The 18,692-nt window shown below is 41.5% G+C and overlaps 1 protein-coding gene across 13 annotated transcripts in view; it reads left to right on the forward strand.

The window, feature by feature from the left end:
• Positions 1-18,692, forward strand: part of ncor1 (nuclear receptor corepressor 1) — a 297,718-nt gene that overhangs the window by 180,870 nt on the left and 98,156 nt on the right. For 12 of the 13 annotated variants that reach the window (XM_072243400.1, XM_072243412.1, XM_072243409.1 and 9 more), the window contains exons 20-22: positions 3,971-4,481; positions 5,234-5,363; positions 12,314-12,509. In XM_072243400.1, the coding sequence (XP_072099501.1) occupies positions 3,971-4,481; positions 5,234-5,363; positions 12,314-12,509 (837 nt within the window). The remainder of the gene's footprint in view (positions 1-3,970; positions 4,482-5,233; positions 5,364-12,313; positions 12,510-18,692) is intronic. The other variant, XM_072243403.1, reaches the window with a different exon arrangement.

Here is an 18,692-nt window from a genome sequence, read left to right on the forward strand (position 1 = left end):
AAGAGGAACTGTTGGGCACCCGGGTTGCTAGTTTATGCATTCTCAATAATGTCTGTTTGGCTGGTAAGGTTGGATGAGATTGCCAAGTTTCAGACAAGTTGTGATGATGAGTGCTCACCGCCTGCAGAACTATGGTTTTTTTCCACGTTCCAGTGCATCATCCTTTTATTTTGGGAAGTGCCTGTTCTATTAACGGTCAGTGAGGTTTGGCGCCTCAAGTTAGAGCGCTGCTGTTCCCCCGTCCCCGTCCCAAGAATTTTGAATGCCCCTGACTACTTCTGTTTCCTCCCTAATGCCTCCTTGTGGCATGTAATCGCTTCCGTTGGATATCACTATGGTCACCGTATCTGGCTGCTTACTCTGCTAAATCACTCCAATCTATGTCTTCATATTAATCTTCATTTGCCTCTTTCAGATCCAAAAACACATATCATTTCTCTCTGCACTGCAAGTTGGTTGTGCAGCCTTTGCATCTGCTGTAAACATTTTGTATGATGCCCAGTGTTACTCTTCTTCATTTCATGTGCTGATTTCCCAATCACGTTCATTGCTGTAATTAAATTACTACACTGTTTCCTTAATCCTTCCAGTTCATTCTTAGCTAGTTCATCTGCTGCTTGTTTACTTTCTTTAACCTCTCTTTCTCACACTTCACCTGAAACTGGTCCGCATGCATCAAGTCCATACTTCAGTCCCTGTAAATCAGTAACCTTTTCTTTTAAGAGTTTCTACCTTCTTTTGGAGGGTTTTGTTTTTCTTTTCTAATCGATCCCACTCCACCTTTGTTTCTCACCAATGTTGTAGGATTTCCTGTTGTAATCTACATTGCTTGGCTTCAGCTTTTTACCGACATTCCAGGTTTTCCTTCTCTAACCTATCTCATTCAGCTTCAGACTTTTGCTGACATTCTAGGATTTCTTGTAATCTATCTCGCTTGGCTTTAGCTTTTTTGCCGACATTCTAGGTTTTCCTTTACTAACCTATCTTGCTTGGGCTCACCTTTTTGCCAACATTTGTTTTTCTTTTCTAATCTGTGCTGCTCAGCTTTAGCATTCTGTCAAATTTCTATCGAATCCTAAATTAAACAGCTAATTACTACTGGATTTTGTAGTTGTTTAAAATCCCTGCTTGACAGCTTCCCTTGGATAATTTTCCAAAGGGCATCCCCTGCAGTCTTCCCTTCACAGCCAGGGTGAGTGACAAACTCTTCATTTTGCCACCATTTTGCCACCATTTCCCCAACATGTATTTCTGGAGGAATTATCTCCAATCTAAACAATCCAAGTCCTTTAGGACTTATAGAATTCCCTGAATTCTTCATCCTGGGTTAGTAACAGCTAAGTATCCTGTACCAGATCGCTCTATATACTCCACACATATGGTCCAACTTGAATCTTACGCTTACTCAACAGAGATTTATCCTCGATGCCCACCCAGGGATGCCAATTCTATTACAAGGATTACCCCTTGGTAATCTCCAACTGCATTACAAGATCATTTACCTTATTCTGTATGCTGCGTGCATTCAAGTATAGCATCTTCAGTGCTGTATTCATCATCGTTTTTTGATTTTACACTTTACCTCATCCCACTGATTGAAGTTTTGCCCTGTTATCTGCCTATCCATCCCAAGGTGTACTACACACTGTATAACAACAACGAAGTTCAAAGTACATTTATTATCAAGGCATTTATACTGTGTACAACTTTGAGATTCATCTCCTTACAGGCAGCCACTAAACAAAGAACCCCAATAGAACCTAGTAAAAAAAGACTAGCATCAAACATCCGTGGTGCATTAAATTAACAAATTGTGTAAGCAATAAAAGTAAGTAAATAACATTCAGAACTGAAGTTGACAGAAGTGAGTCCACAGCCATGAAACTAGTTGCAGCCAGTCCAGGTCCCCTTTAGTTGCAGAACATAACTTAGTTCAGTGCAGAAACGAATAAACCTTGTGGAGCAGCGAGCGGAACAGCAGCCTGTTCTTTGCTCTTGGGCCCGGGCCCTGCCGCTTTGGTAATTCTCGGGACCAGGACTTGCCACCTGGATTTGGCCTGTACACAGCACACTGAATTGTGCTGCACCTCTGAGACCTCAGTTCAGACCACAGAAGTGCCAGGTCATACAGACGGTTCAAAAGCTCAGCTCTGAGAGGGAAGTTGCAGGCTATTGATAGCAGTGATTTTTTTTTCCAGAAACTTCTTGTTTGTTTGCTACCAGCAAATCATCACTGTATTTCACCAGTTCGGTCTTAAACCAGAAAGTGCCCCATCATCCTGTTCCAATCCTCCCCAATAGCGCTAGCAAATCTGTCTGCAAGGATATTGGTTCCACTCAGGCTCAGGTCACACCTTCACCAGAAGAGATCTCAATGATCCAGAAATCTGTACAGAAGAGATCTCAATGATCCAGAAATCTGTACAGAATTTTGTACAGGTCACACCTTCACCAGAAGAGATCTCAATGATCCAGAAATCTGAAACCTTGCCTCCTGAAACAGTTCCTCAGCCACTCATTTATCCGTACCATCAATCTGTTCCTATCCTGATGAGCATGGCATGCGGACTGAGCATAATCCAGAGATTATTTCCTTGGAGGTCCTGTTCTTCAGCCTTTTCCCTAACTCTACTCACTGCTCGGGACTTCTTCCCCCCCCCCCCCCCCCGGCCCCCAGCCTTTTATCTATGTCATTGACGTCAATGTGCACCGCAGTCTCTCGCTGCTCACCCTCCCTCTTGAAAATCTTCTGCAGCCACTCTGAGACAGCCTGGATCTTGGCATCTAGGAGGCAACACACCATTTATTTCTGAATGGACACTACCTCACTGTTTTTGCTGTCTGTTTGCACAACTTATGTAATTCATTACTTGTATACAGTACTGTGCAAAAGGCAGATGTATAACTAGCAGTTTGCATAGTGCTGTCATCTTATTGTTATTTATCTTTTATTGTTATGTATTGCACTTTACTGTCACAAAACTACACATTTCATAACCTATGTCAATGATATCAAACCGGATTATAATTCTGAGGTGGAAGTTTGTTCTGTCGGGGAAATTAAACATTCTGGGTATGTACTGGGTAGAGATTAAACAAGTGGAAGGTGAACTCAATATAATGTACAAAATTCTTATTTGGTCTGATGCTGAGTTGATATCTTCCTTGACTGGGATGTCTAGAAACAAGTCACAGTCTCAAAGTAAATGGATAGTTAGTCGCGGCTAAATTGCTCAAAGCTGGTGTGGCTTATGTTTGGAATTTTCTACCCAGGAGGGCTATAGAGGCTTATTCCTTGAGTATATGCAAGAGAAAATTTGACAGATTTTTAGATATAATCTAGTTTATCATTGAATGGTGGTGCAGCCTTAAAGGACCAAAAACCACCATCTGCTTCTATTTTTTATGTTCAATTATAACTAGAAATCACCCGTGTAATATGGATGTGAACGAATGGTGGGTTATGGGCTGTTTTGGGGGGGGGGGGGTGTTAAATTAATTGTGGAGTATAGGTTAGTGCTACATTGTGGGCCAAGTGCCTGTACTGTGTGAAACTGTTCTATGTTCTAATATCTACGTGCCCATCATAGTCAGTAGATGCAAATGACTGAGTCTAATGGAATATTAGTATAGATGGAAAAAAGGTTGGCATGGTTGTGGGCTTCCAAAGGCCCATTTCTGTGTCATTCAGCTCTAGACTCTTAACATATTAAAACCCAATAAATTTTTGGTCCTCAGTAATCTATGAAGAATTTACTACAGTATAAATTGAGGGAATATTAGTTGTTTTTTATTAGCATATAAATGCTTTAAGAAGCCTTCTATTTATAAAGGTTTTGCAACTTTCATAACCTGATTGGTCTAAATATTTCAATTATTTTCCACCATGATTTCATATTTACTTTATTTCTATTTTGCCTTTCAAGCCACACCATATCTTCTGAGTTCAATGCTAATTCTTTATTTCCAGCAGCGGAGAACAGCTCAGATACTGAGAGTGCACCTTCACCGTCTCCTATGGAAACAAGCAAGTCAAGTAAGGAGAGTACGGAGCCCAACAGGTTGGTGGGAGAGGAGCTTAATCCTACCACTCAGAATATCTCAGATGTGCAACCAGTGTCAGTAACACCAGCTGCCTCCTCACCTGAACTTCAGATCAAGCAAGAGGTGAACTTGGGCTTTGAGGAGTCAATGGAGGAGCAGAGGGACCCTGAAGCTGAAGCAAAGCCTCCTTTTGATCCCTTGGTAAAGACCAAATCTGAACCAGTGGATATGGATGTTAAACCTGAAGAAAATGTACAGGTTAAGGTAGAAGTGGATGCTAAGGACAAGGAGTTTGAGAAAGCTAGGCAGCAGGAAACAGGTTGTGAGGTTTTGGACCTGCCGCAACATGGAGCACCGGCGGAACCTCATTCAGACAACGATTCTAGTGCAACTTGCAGTGCAGATGAAGTGGAGGATGGCGAGAGCGAAAGGCAAAGGTGAGGCCATGCACTTCACCAAATAAGCAGAATTGCTGACTTGTTTTTTATAGAGTCATGGAGTGATACAGCATGGAAACAGGCCCTTCTGTCTGACTTGTCCATGCTGAAAAGGTCGTCTACCTGAGCTAGTCCTATATGTCTGCTTTTGTCCCATATCCCTCTATACCTTTCCTATCCATGTACCTGACTGAATGTCTTTTAATTAATTATTGTAATTTTACCTGCCTCTACCACTTTCATGGGCAGCTTGTTTCATATACCCATTGCCCTCAATGGAAAAGTTGCTTCTCAGGTCTCCTTAAATTTTCTTCTCACCTTAAACTTATTCCCTCTTATGTTTAGATTTCCCTCCCCTGGGAAAAAGATTATAACCTTTCACCTTATCTGTTGCCCTCATGATGTTATAAATCTCTGTAACGTCACCCAGTCTCGAGTGCCCTAGAGAAAGCACCTGACCAGCCTGGCTGTACTTTATAGACCATATCCCCAAATCATAGATTCCCTGTCAGATGCAGTTCCCTAATGTTTATCATATCATGCCATAACTTCTCAAATTATGGAGAAGGTAGTGTGATAAATTAGAAACTAATCTGCCCAGTCCTGATGAAGATTTGTAATTCTACAATGCCACATATTTTCTTTTCTAAGATCTCTTTTGGAAATGGATTTTCATTAAAGGTTCTTGACAATAAACCTTTAGATCTGTAAACTTGTGGTTAAAGTTGCTCAATGGTTAATTTCTGTCCCAGGATGTTTTCTCCAGAAACAAAGCCATCATTGCTGAAGCCTCTCAACACTGTACTGATAACCTCGACCATGAAGCCAGTTCAGATGGATCTCCAACAGCTTCAGCAGCGAGCAGCAATGATTCCTAGTATGGTGAGTATTCCTTCCACCGTCTGTGTTCACACATTTTTCATTCTCTCTGTGGGTGAAGGTAACAGAAAATGCACAGAGCAGATCAGCTACTGTCTGCCATCTTGGGTAGCACCATCCTTGGAGCTTTACTACCCACAAGGTTCATTTTTAGCTTAAACACTGAGTTCATTGCTTACTGGTTTGATATGCATAGTTCAGCTTTGCTTGAATTAAACTTTTATCTAATGTATGAACAACATCGACCTGTCCTTCAATCCTCCAGTGCCTCACCTTTTGCAAAGGATGATTAAAAATCCCTGCTGGGACCCCTGCCATTTCTGCACTTACCCCCACAGGATCCTAGCAAGCACCTTGTCAGGCCCAGGGGAATTATCCACCCCACCCTTACTTGCTTCAAGACAGCAAACTCCTCTGTAATCTATATAGGGCCAAAAAGTTGATGCTGTTTTGCCTCACTTCTATAGACTTTGTATCCATTTCCTGAGTAAATACAGATGCAAAAAAAAAAAGTCATTTGAGATCTTCCCCCATCTATTCTGGTTCCACACACAGATTGCCATTTTGATCTTCAGGCGATTATAACTTGCAGTCCTTTTGCTCTTAATCTATATGTTCAATCTCTTTAGATTCTCTTTCACCTTGTCTGCTAAGACAACCTTAAGCCTTCTTTTAGCCCTCCTGATCTTCTTTCTGAAGTGTTCTCTTGCATTTCTTATACTTCTTAAGCACCTCATTTGGTCCAGCCTGCCTATACCTGCTATGCACCTCCTTTTTTTTTTACTTAACTAGGGCCTCAATATCACTTGAAAACCAAGGTTCCCTAAACCTGTTATCTTTACCTTTCATTCTAACAGGCACAACCAAGCTTTGTACTCTCTAAATTTCAATTCTGAAGGCCTCCCATTTAACAAGTACCCCTTTGTCAGGAAGCAGCCTGTCCCAATCCACAGTGGCCAGATCCTTCCTGATACCATCAAGATTGGCCTTTCTCCAATTTAGAATCTCAACCTGTGGACCAGACCTATCTTTTTCCATATTTACTTTAAAACTAACAGCATTGTGATCTCTAGATGCCCAAACTTCTGTCACCTGCCCTGTCTCATTTCCTAATTGCAGATCCAGCATTACATGCTCTCTTGTTGGGACATCTGATGAAGGAAACTTTCCTGAACACATTTGACAAACTCTATCCTATCTAGTCCTTCTACTGTATGGGATTCCTAGTCAATATATGGAAAGTTAAAATCAGCTATTGTAACAACTGTATGTTTCTTGTAACAGTCTGCAATCTCTACAAATTTGTTGCTCTAAATCCCTCGGACTGTTGGGTGGTCTGTAATATAGCCCCATTAATGTGGTCCTACTTTTCTTATTTCTCAGTTCCATCCATAACACCTCACTAGACAAGTTCTCCAGCCTGTGTTGATGGAGCATTGCAGTGACATCTCCCCCTGACCAGAATTGCCACCACTCCTCCTTTAACCCCTTCCTCAACAAAATTAAATAGGGCAACACATGGCTCAAAGGTAGGTGTGAGAGAAGCTGTAGATCACTGACACCGGTACGGGGGAGTACCGTTCTGATAGGACAATTCCACCTGAATAATGCTGGGACCAGAGTCCTAGCATTTTGCAGAACCAGGGCTGTAGATAGGACTTTAAACTAAACAGTGGGGCTGAGTTTAATGACAAAGAAAATTGGGGAAAAGGCTGAAGAAAGGAAACTTTGGGAAGGAAGGCAATGAATAAAGGGCTGAGGGAATTGTATCTGAATGTGTACCGTGTGTAAGGTATCATATTGAAAACTCAGGCAGACGAACAGAGAGGGAGGGATGGCCCTAATTCCTCCCACTCTTTCCCATCTAAGACAACGGAACCCCAGAAAATTGAGGATGTGTAATGAGGATATGTATACTGCCAAGCCGGGACCCTTATGTTGGACACTCAAAGCAGCGACAATATCTTGAAAGAATGTAATCCAAGACATGGGATAAGTGAATCTGTGGGTGTACAAAGGGGCACAATCTGTGAACAATGAAAACCATTGTTTAAGGTTACAGTAGGACATCAGTACATTGATTTGGAAATGGGAAATGTTAACATTCTGACTAGAACACAGAAGAGTACAGCACAGAACAGGCCATTTGGCCCACAATGTTGTGCTGAACCAGCGAGAAAAGAAATCAAAAACACCCAAACACCAATTCCTCCTACCTGCACCAATTCCATATTCCTCCATCTTTTTTACATCATGTGCCTATCCAAACATCTCGTAAAAGCCTCTAATATACTTGCCTCTACCACCATACTAGGTTGCGTATTCCAGGCATCTACAACTCTAAGCAAAAAAAGCTTATCCCTCACATCGCCCCCTCAACTTCAATGCATGCCCTCTGGGAGACAGATATACTCTATCTATGCCTCTCATAATCTTGTGGTTCAACTATGTGCTCATTTGCTATTGCTGATCTACCATCAAACACAATTTTTCCCAGCACCAGCCTCCCCATTGTAGTGCAAATTCAGGAACCTAGTCTGCAATATGGGATTATTGAAGATAGAGGAACTAGGAACGCAATTTTCATACTAGAATGCTTTCAGAAAGGGCAATCGAATATCAAAATGATATCTTTTTATGTTTTATTGATTTCACTAAAGCATTCGACAAAGTGCAACATGAAAAATTATTTCAAATTCTCGCTAAACTAAACATTGACGGAAGGGACCAACAACTGCTTCAAAATTTATATTGACATCAAACGACGGCGGTAAAAATTGATGATAATATAAGCAGTTGGACTAACATTCAAAGAGGAGTTAGACAAGGATGCGTTGCCTCACCGGAATTATTTAATATCTGTAGTGAAATGATTCTCAGAGAAATAGAAGACATAAATGGGATAAAAATTGGAGGTGTTAACATCAACAATATAAGATATGCAGACGATACCATCCTAATAGCAAGTGCTGCAGAAGACCTACAAATCCTCCCAGGCAAAGTAGTACAAACAAGTGCAGATTTTGGTCTAAGCATCAGCTGTTTAAAAAAAAAACAAATGTATGGTAATATCAAAACAGGATACTCCCAACTGCCAATTGTACATCGGTAACCAAGAGATTGAACAAAAGACCAGCTTTAATTACCTTGGTAGCTTTATATCACAAGATGCTCTAAGTAAAGTAGAAATAAAAAGAATTGCCATTTGCCAAAACCAACTTCCAAAAAATGAAACCCATTTTTACCAACAGACACATTTCTATGACAACAAGGCTTAGGCTACTAAAATGTTACATCTGGTCAATCTTGTTGTATGCTTCCGAAACATGGACTATGACACCAGAACTCCAAAGAAACGTAGAAGCAACAGAAATGTGGTTTCTTAGAAGAATGCTGAAAATATATAAAAATAGGGTAACTAATGAGACAGTACTCCAGTGTGGCCATATCAAAAGATCTTTAATGAGAACATTAAATGAGAGGAAACTTAAATTCCTGGGCCAAGTCATCAGAAAGGGAGAAATAGCATACCTTACTTTACAAGGCCATGTGCCTGGGAAACACGGAAAAGGAAGGCAAAGAAGAAAATATATGAACACTGTGAAAGAACTAACAGATCTAAGTGTGTGAGATATCATTGACGCTACGAGGTATCGTTTGATGTGGAGAGCCATGATCGCCCAAGCATGTAAAGTGTAAGGCACATGAAGAAGAAGTCGTCTCAGAATCCACTGTCACTTTCCATCTTACAAGTTTAAGGATCTATGAAGCTGGCAGCATAGGTAGATAAGATGGTGAAGGAGACATTTGGGATAGTCGTTTCATTAGCCAGGACATAGAATATTAAAGGAAAGAAGTTATGGCGCATAAAATATGGGTAATCCAACAGCTAAAGTATTGTACAGTTCTGGTTACCATACTGTAGGAAAGAAGTGATTAGAATGGACCGGATGCAGAAATTCACCAGGATGTTACTTGTGATGGAGGGTCTTGATTGTGAGGAGAGCTGGATAGACGGCCTTTGTTTCCCATGGGGTAGTGGTGGCTGAGGAAGAACCTGATACAGGTGTGAGGAGCATAGATAGGGTAGGTATTAGGAAACTTCTTCATAGCACAAGTGTCAACAACTGAAGCGCATTGGTTTCAGGGAAGAGTTTTATGGGAATCTGAGACAGAACCCTTTCACCCAATAGGTGGTTGGAATCTGAAACACACTGACCAAGTGGGTGATGGAGGAAGGTAGTATCTAGATGAATTGCTGCTGGATAGAGGGCTGTAGAACTAGTGAAGGTAAATGGGAATGGTATCAATGGTCAGCATTATATGATGGGCCAAATAGCCTCTATTTCTATGATGTATCACCGTCTTCTAGTTTAAGATGGTGCTGGTGAGACACAGCAATACCTTACTGGCTGCAAACAAATCTACTAAATACTCTATTAATCACACTCTTTATCGACAACAAAATCTGCTATCAATGGCCTGTAACTTCCCTTTTGGATTGGTGTTTTTGAACCGTCTGTATGGCCTGGCATTTTTTGTAGTATGAACTGAAGTATTGAAGGTGCAGTACGATTGCAGCATGGCAGGTACATGCTAAATCAAGGTGACAGGACCCGAGCCCGAGAGAAATGAATGAGCCAATATTTGACCATAGATGGAGTGGAATTGGAGCCAAATTGAAGTGGCAGGGCGCAGGTCTGAAAGCAAGAAACGAGCTGATGTTTGGCTGATTTAAGTGCTGAGCAGATTAAAAAGGTACAGGCTGAATTCAGCTGGCAGGGTCTGGGCCTGAGAGCGAGGAACAAGTCGATGTTTATCCATTGTTGGAGCAGACCTGAGGCCGAATCAGAGGGCAGGGTCCAGTCCAAGAGCTAGGAACTAGCTGATGTTTGGCTGATATATGTGCCGGGCCAGATTAAAAAGGTTGTGGCGTCGGCACCAGAGGCAAGGGACGAGCGGGTGTTCCGCTTGCTGCTCCACAAGGTTTCTTGTGTGTGTGCTGAACTGAGGCTGTGACCTGCAGCTAATGGGCTCCTGGACCAGATGCAGCGATGAAATGGCTCCATGGCTGTGGACTCACTTTCGTAAATTTTAGTTCTGAGTGTTATTTGTTTACTTTTTATTGTTTGCACGATTCATTCTTTTTTTGCACTTTGAGTGTTTGACAGTTTTTTAATGGGTTCTATTGGGTTTCTTTGTTTTTGTGACTGCCTGTAAGAAGGTGAAACTCAAGTTGTATATAGTATATACACTTTGATAATGAACTTTGAATTTGTGCTCAATTTATTCATGTTTTAATATCTTCCAGTCTTACAATCTAGAGAATTCAAAGTACTTTTATTATCAACTTGTGTATATATCATAGAACCTTGAGGTTCGTCTCCTAACAGGCAGACACTAAACAAATAAACCCAAAAGAATTCATTTTTAAAAAAAGACTGTCAAACACCCCAGTGTGCCGATAAAAGGAAAAAAATAAGTCCAATCATGCAAATAATAACTGCAAGCAAATAAAGTCCTGAACTGAAGTCCACAAAGAGTGTCTGACACTCCCTAGTTCAGTGCAGAATTGAGTAAACGGTATGGAACAGTGAGCTGAATCAGCCTGTCCCCTGCACCCTGACTTTTTCAATCTGGCCCAGTGCCTAAATTGTCATCCAAGCATCAAATTTAGTTGTTTTGTATGCTCTGGGGCCTGGCCCCACCTTGTTTCAGCCTGTACCCAACCTTTGTAATTCAGCCCGGTGCTTAAATCATCATCCAAGTATCAAGTTCAGTTGCCTCGATACGTTCTAGGGCCTGGACCGCACCATCTCAATTTGGCGTTCTAATTCAGCCTGGTGCTTAAATCAATCAAACTTTGTGTCTTCCTCACTCTTGGTGATAGGTCCACTGCCTCACCTTGCCTTGGTTCTGCCACATCGAATTGCCTCCAAAGGGAAGTTGCAGATGATTGCTTGTGACAATCATTTCCCAGAAAACGAGTGACTAACAAAGTATTTAGTTGTTTTCCTTGTTTTATCGGCCACCAGCCAGAAGTCACTGAGATTCACTGGTGGTATCTTAAACCAGAAGTATGCAGGAACATCTACATTTAATTGGTCATTTGTATTTTCTTGCTTTATGGTCTATTTCTTTTAAGAGTTCTCCCTCATTGCTCTTGAATGCAGATGAGATCACTAGCCTTGCCTGTAACTTGCACCTAGACCAATACAGCACAGAAGTGAGCCCTTGGCCTAACTCATCCATGTCAACCAAGATGCCCATTTAAGTTAATCCACTTGCCTGTGTTTGGACATATCCCTGCAGACCATTCTTGTCTGTATACTCATCCAAATGTCTTTAAAATATTGCTATTTTACTGCCTCAGCCACTCCCTCTGGCAGCTTGTTCCATAAATGCGCCACCTTCTGCATGAAGAAATAGCCCCTAGGGTCCCTTTTCGATTTTTTTTTTTCCTTTTTTGTCATAAATATAGTTTTTGAGTTTCATCCCTTGGGAAAGGGGCCAAGTGCATTCACCCTATCTATGCATCATGATATTATATACTTCTATAAAGCAATCCCTCAGTCTGTTATGCTTCGAGGAAAAAAGTTGGAGTAGGCCCAATTCTTCCTTAATACTCAATCTCTTGAGTCTTGGCAATATTCCCATAAATCTGTGCATTCCTCAGCTTAATGACATCTATAACAGTGTCACCAAAACTGCACAATATTCAAGTGCAGCCTCGCCAATGATTTATGCAACTGCAACATAGTGTACCAGTTCCTATACTGATTGCCCAAACTGATGAAGGCCAGCTTGACAAATGGCTTCTTCACTGCCCTGTCTATCTGTGACACCACTTTCAGGGAACCACACATCCAGAAAAGTGAATAAATTAAGGGATGCATGTGTTTCTGGAATATTCTTGTCTTGGCCTACTTTCAGCAGTGTTTTCTCTCAAATAGATGGCTACTCCGTATGTACCTGTCAGTGCTCCGGTGAGTGGGCTGGCATTGTTACAGCGACACATCAAAGCTGCACATGACTCCGCGTTGCAGGAGGAGACAGTGCGTCAACGTCAAGAACATCTAGACACTGAGCGCAGGAATTCTGCCAGCCCCAATGTTAGCAGCAAGAACTGTCCCGTCCCAAACAGAGAAGGTATGAGTGGTATAATTAAAATGGCATTGATGCTTTAGTAACTTAAGCTAAAGTTTTCAAAGTTGAGCAGTGCGTAGACATCTCTGTAAACAAGCCCTCAAGTCATTACCTGCAATCCTCAAATAAATCTGTGAATTCTCATCTGTCTGTCTGTCTAGGTACCATATCCGATGCGGACTTTGGTGACTATGGTTTTCCATATAGATCTATCCTTCGTTTTTTGGATGACTTCCATTTCCTCGATGTGTAGCCACCTGGCTATGCTTTTGATGTACATAAGCCGAGATCTTCCTCTAGGTTTGCTCTCCTCAATCTTTCCAAAGAGTATGAGTTTTTCTAGTTCATCTTTCTGCATGATGTGTCCTAGGAATCTGAGTTGTCTTTCTCTTATTGTTGGTTTGAGTGATCAAACTGCTTGGGCTCTTCTGAGAACTTCTTCATTTGATGTGTGTGTGGTCCTTAATATTTTTAACATTCTCCTGTAGAACCATAATTCAGCTGCTTCTAGTCTCTTTTCCATTGCTGGAAAAATGGTCCAGCACTCACTTCCATAAGTCAGGATAGAATAAATGTAGCGCTGCAGTATTCTGTTTTTAGTGTATGTGCTCATCTTTCTGTCTGTTAATATGGTCTTCATTTTTTGGAAAACTTCTTTCGCCATTGCTATTCTGTATTTGATATCTGTGTCGCACCTGCCATTACTTGTTATTAGGCTGCCAAGATACTTGAATTTGTTGACTTGTTTGGTGTTTGTATTTCCGATCTTGAACACACATTGTGGGATGTTTGTCTTTCTGGAGATGACCATGCTTTCTGTCTTCTTGGTGTTGATTGAGAGGCCTCTGCGATTACTTTCTGCTGCCGTTATAGTGAGTAGTTCTTGAAGTTTTGTTTCTAAGTCAGCTATTAGTACGATGTCATCAACGTATCCGATGTTATTTATATTATGGCCTCCAATTGTGAATCCTTTGATGTCCTTGATACTTCTCAAGATGTTTTCACGAAAGAGATTGAATAAGTCTGGTGAAAAGACACAACCTTGCCTGACTCCTCTCATGATATTCACATACTCACTCACTTCTCCTTCTATTTTGATGGATGCTGTCTGGTCCCAGTATAAGTTTCTTAAGAAACGTATATTTTTTAATTTTGCATCAAGGTAAAAGATGACAGCTTAATTATGAACAAAGAGGAAATCCTAAACAGATGGACAGAATACGTAAAAGAACTTTTTTGAAGACCAAAGAGGAGAAAAACCGAACATAAAGAAGAACCTTGAAGGACCTAGCATTCTAAAATCAGAAATTCGAGCAGCCGTAAATAAAACAAAACATAACAGAGCAACTGGTCCAGACAACATCGCTGTTGAAATGATACTGGCCTTAGAAGATAGATAGATATACTTTATTAATCCCGAGGGAAATTTGGTTTCGTTACAGCCGCGCCAACCAAGAATAGAGTGTAAATATAGCAATACAAAAAACCCCAACAATCAAACACCAAAATACAAACTATGCCAGATGGAAAATAAGTCCAGGACCAGTCTATTGGCTCAGGGTGTCTGACCCTCCACGGGAGGAGCTGCACGTTCGATGGCCACAGGCAACGACCTCCCGTGCCGCCAAGTGTTATATCACAGTGGAATGTGGCTGAAGCCCAACAGTAAAAAGTTCAGTATCCAGTCTGCAAACACGTTCCTCGATCGTAATATACCCTGGATTGCACCATCCGTTGTTAGCCAGAACAGTAAGCACCCAATTCCTTTACGCTTACTGCTCTCAGTGCACATCCAGTCAGCCGGAACAGTATTACCTACCGAACTCCTCTTCTCCAAAAGTCTCTGTTGTCTCGACCCGGTCCTCTTTCCTCGGCTTTGTGATCCCCCTCTGTGTGTTTTCCTCCAGATTTCAGCAGGGGTGTCCACTGCTCAAGATATTGGAATAGAGAAAATGACAGAAATAGCAAATTAAATCTATGATCATGGGGAGATACCAGATGATTTAAGTAAATCAGTGTTCATCACACTTCCAAAGAAAGAGGGAGCAACAGAATGTGAGTTACATCGTACAATAAGTCTGATGAGCCACGTGGCAAAATTTATTCTCAGAGTAATCATGATGAGAGCAAGACGCTGTATAAAAGCAGAAATCAGTAAAGAACAATGCAGCTTTGTGGAATTCTCATCACTATACAAAATCTCTCCAGTGTTAAGAGCTGGAACAGGTTTTGTCATTTTATCTCTGCAGCAGACCTATTTGGGGAGAAGAAACACTTGTCATTATTTATTTACTAACTCTATAGATTTGTTGCACATTCCTCCCAACTCCAGATGTATATACCTTATCTATTAAGTGTCATGATTGATCAGATACAAAGATGTGGAACAGAGCATCTTTGCAATTTCCTGCTTTTGAAATTTAAGCTTCGTCCAAGTTGTATGATATGCAGAAAGGAGTTTTAATAAGCTGCTGTGTCATATCTTCTTTAAGGGAGGAAGGTAAAAGAAAGGAAATTATAGGCCAAGCGACATACACAGGATTGCCGAAGTGTCCCGACCTGAAACGTCAACAAAACTTTTTCCATAGATGCTGCCTGGCCTGCTTGGATTTCCAGCATCTGCAGATTTTCTCATGTTTGTGAAATTATAGGCCAGTTAGCCTAACCTTGGTGGTTGGGAAAGTGTTGGAGTCTATTATTAACGATGAGGTTTCCAGGTACTTGGAGACTAATGATAAAATAAGTCATAGCATGGTTTTTGTCAAGGGAAATCATGTCTGACAACTCTGTTCGAATTCTTTGAGGAAGTAACCAGCAGGATGGACAAAGGAGAGGTAATGGATGTCACTTACTTGGATTTTCGGAAGATATGAGGCTGCTTAACAAGAATTGTGTAGGGTAAGGGAAACAAGTAGGGTAGTTATGGAAACTATGATGATTAAAGAAGAAGTAGTACTGGCGCTTTTAAGGAATATAAAAGTGGATAAGTCTCCGGGTCCTGACAGGATATTCCCCAGGACCTTGAGGGAAGTTAGTGTAGAAATAGCAGGGGCACTGACAGAAATATTTCAGATGTCATTAGAAACAGGGATGGTGCCGGAGGATTGGCGTACTGCTCATGTGGTTCCATTGTTTAAAAGGGGTTCTAAGAGTAAACCGAGCAATTATCGACCTGTAAGTTTGAGGTCAGTGGTGGGTAAATTAATGGAAAGTATCCTTAGAGATGGTATATATAATTATCTGGATAGACAGGGTTTGATTAGGAACAGTCAACATGGATTTGTGCGTGGAAGGTCATGTTTGACAAATCTTATTGAATTTTTTGAAGGGGTTACTAGGAAAGTTGACCTTGGTAAAGCGGTGGATGTTGTCTATATGGACTTCAGTAAGGCCTTTGACAAGGTTCCACTCGGAAGGTTAGTTAGGAAGATTCAATCGTTAGGTATTAATATTGAAGTAGTAAAATGGATTCAGAAGTGGCTGGACGGGAGATGCCAGAAAGTAGTGGTGAATAACTGTTTGTCAGGTTGGAGGCCGGTGTCTAGTGGTGTGCCTCAGGGTTCTGTACTGGGTCCAATGTTGTTTGTCATATATATTAATGATCTGGATGATGGGGTGGTAAATTGGATTAGTAAGTATGCAGATGATACTAAGATAAGTGGTGTTGTGGATAATGAAGTAGGTTTTCAAAGTTTGCAGAGAGACTTAGGCCAGTTAGAAGAGTGGGCTGTGTGAGGTGCTACATTTTGGTAGGACTAATCAAAATAGGACATGCATGGTAAATGGTATGGCATTGAGGAATGTGGTGGAACAGAGTGATCTAGAAATAATGGTGCGTAGTTCCCTGAAGGTGGAATCTCATGTGGATAGGGTGGTGAAGAAAGCTTTTGGTATGCTGGCCTTTAAATCAGAGCATTGAGTATAGGAGTTGCGATGTAATGTTGAAATTGTACAAGGCATTAGTGAGGCCAAATTTGGAGTATTGTGTACAGTTCTGGTCACCGAATTAGAGGAAAGATGTCAACAAAATAGAGAGAGTACAGAGGAGATTTACTAAAATGTTACCTGGGTTTCAGCACCTGAGTTACAGAGAAAGGTTGAACAAGTTAGGTCTTTATTCTTTGGAGCGTAGAAGGTTTAGGGGGGACTTGATAGAGGTATTTGAAATTATGAGGGGGATTGATAGAGGACGTGGATAGGCTTTTTCCATTGAGAGTAGGGGAGATTCAAACAAGAGGACATGAGCTGAGAGTTAAGGGCAAAAGTTGAGGGGTAACACGAGGGGGAACTTCTTTACTCAGAGGATGGTAGCTGTGTGGAACAAGCTTCCAGTAGAAGTGGTAGAGGCAGGTTTGATTTTCTCATTTAAAAAAAATTGGATAGCTATATGGACAGGAAAGGAATGGAGGATTATGGACTGAGTGCAGGTAGATGAAACTAGGTGAGAGTAAGCAGTCGGCACGGACTAGAAGGGCCAAGATGGCCTGTTTCCGTGCTGTAATGGTTATATAAAATCCTGTGGCATTACAGGAAAGGTACTGACATGGATAGAGGAATGGCTAACAGGCAGGAGGCAATAAAGTGGGTGTTTTCTGGTTGGCTGCCAGTGACTAGTGGTGTTTCTCAGGGATTAGTATCTGGACCACTATTTTTCACATTGTTAATGATTTGGAATATGGAATTAATGGCTTTGTGGCAGAGCTTGCAGATGATACGAAGACAGGTGGAGGGGTAGGTAGTGCTGAGGAAGCAATACAATTGCAACAGGACTTGGGCAAATTGGAATAATGGGCAAAAAAGTGACAGATGGAATACAGTATGAGAAGGGTATGATGATGCATTTTGGCAAATGGAACAATAGTGTGGACTATTATCTAAATGGGGAGAAGGTTCAAATATCAGAGGTGCAGAGGGACTTAAGAGTCATCGTGCAAGACTCCCGGAAGGGTAATTTATAGGTTACGTCTGTGGTAAAGAAGGCAAGTGCAATGTTGGCATTTATTTCGAGGAGAATAGAATATAAAAGCAAGGAGAAAATGTTTAGGCTTTATAAGACACACGTCAGGCTGTACTTGGAGTATTGTCAACAGCTTTGGTCCCCATGTCTCAGAAAGAATGTGTTGTCATTGGAGAGAGTCCAGAAAAAGTTTACAAGGATGATTCCAGGAATGAGGGAGTTAATATATGAAGAGCATTTGGCTGCTTTGAGCCCGTACTAACTGGAATTTAGAAGAATGTGGTGTGGGGAGAGGGATCTCATTGAAACCTATCAAATGATGAAAGGAATATGAAAGGTGGATGCTGAGAGGATGTTTCCTTTGATGAGGGTATCCAGAACTACAGGGCAACCTTTTAGAATAGAGGTAAAGAAGAATTTTATTAGCTAGGGAGTAGTGAGTCTGTCGGATGCTCTGCCACAGACCGGGGTGGAGGCCAAGTCCCTGGGTATATTTAAGGGGAAGTGGACGGTTTCCTCATCAGTCAGGGCATCAAAGGATATGGTGCGAAGGCAGGTGTATGGGGCCAAGTGGGATCAAGGATCAGCTAGGATGGAATTGCAGCAGAGACTCAATGGGCTGAATGACCTAATTCTATTCCTATGTCTTATGGTCATATATTTAAGATATAGAAGATATTTACCGTTCCAACCACAGGAAGGTTCACAAGGATTATTCCAGGAATGAAAGGGTTATCATACGAGGAAAGTTTGGTAGTTCTGGGTCTGTATTCGCTGGAATTTAGAATGATGAGAGGGAATCTCATTGAAACCTTCCAAATGTGAAAGGTGTAGACAGAGTAGATGTGGAAAGGATGTTTCCCATGGTGGGGGAGTCTAGGACAAGAGGGCACAGCCTCAGGATAGAGGGGTGTCCATTTAAAAGAGATGTGGGGAAACTCCTTTAGCCAGAGGGTGGTGAATTTGTGGAATTTGTTACTATAGGCATCTGTGGAGGCCAGTTCGATGGGTGTATTTGAGGCAGAGCTTGATAGGTTCTTGATTGGACATGGCATCAAAGGTTATAGGGAGAAGGCTGAGAAGGGGGGAAAAGGATCAGCCATGATTGAATGGCGGAGCAGACTCAATGGGCCAAATGGCGTAATTCTGCTGCCATGTCTTGTGGTCTAAAATATAAAATGTTGAGGTTCTTCTGCTTACCAAGCAGCCACAAAACAAAAAACCCTAAA

The sequence above is a fragment of the Mobula birostris genome, chromosome 25 (genome assembly GCF_030028105.1).
Source record: "Mobula birostris isolate sMobBir1 chromosome 25, sMobBir1.hap1, whole genome shotgun sequence".
NCBI classification, from domain to species: domain Eukaryota; kingdom Metazoa; phylum Chordata; class Chondrichthyes; order Myliobatiformes; family Myliobatidae; genus Mobula; species Mobula birostris.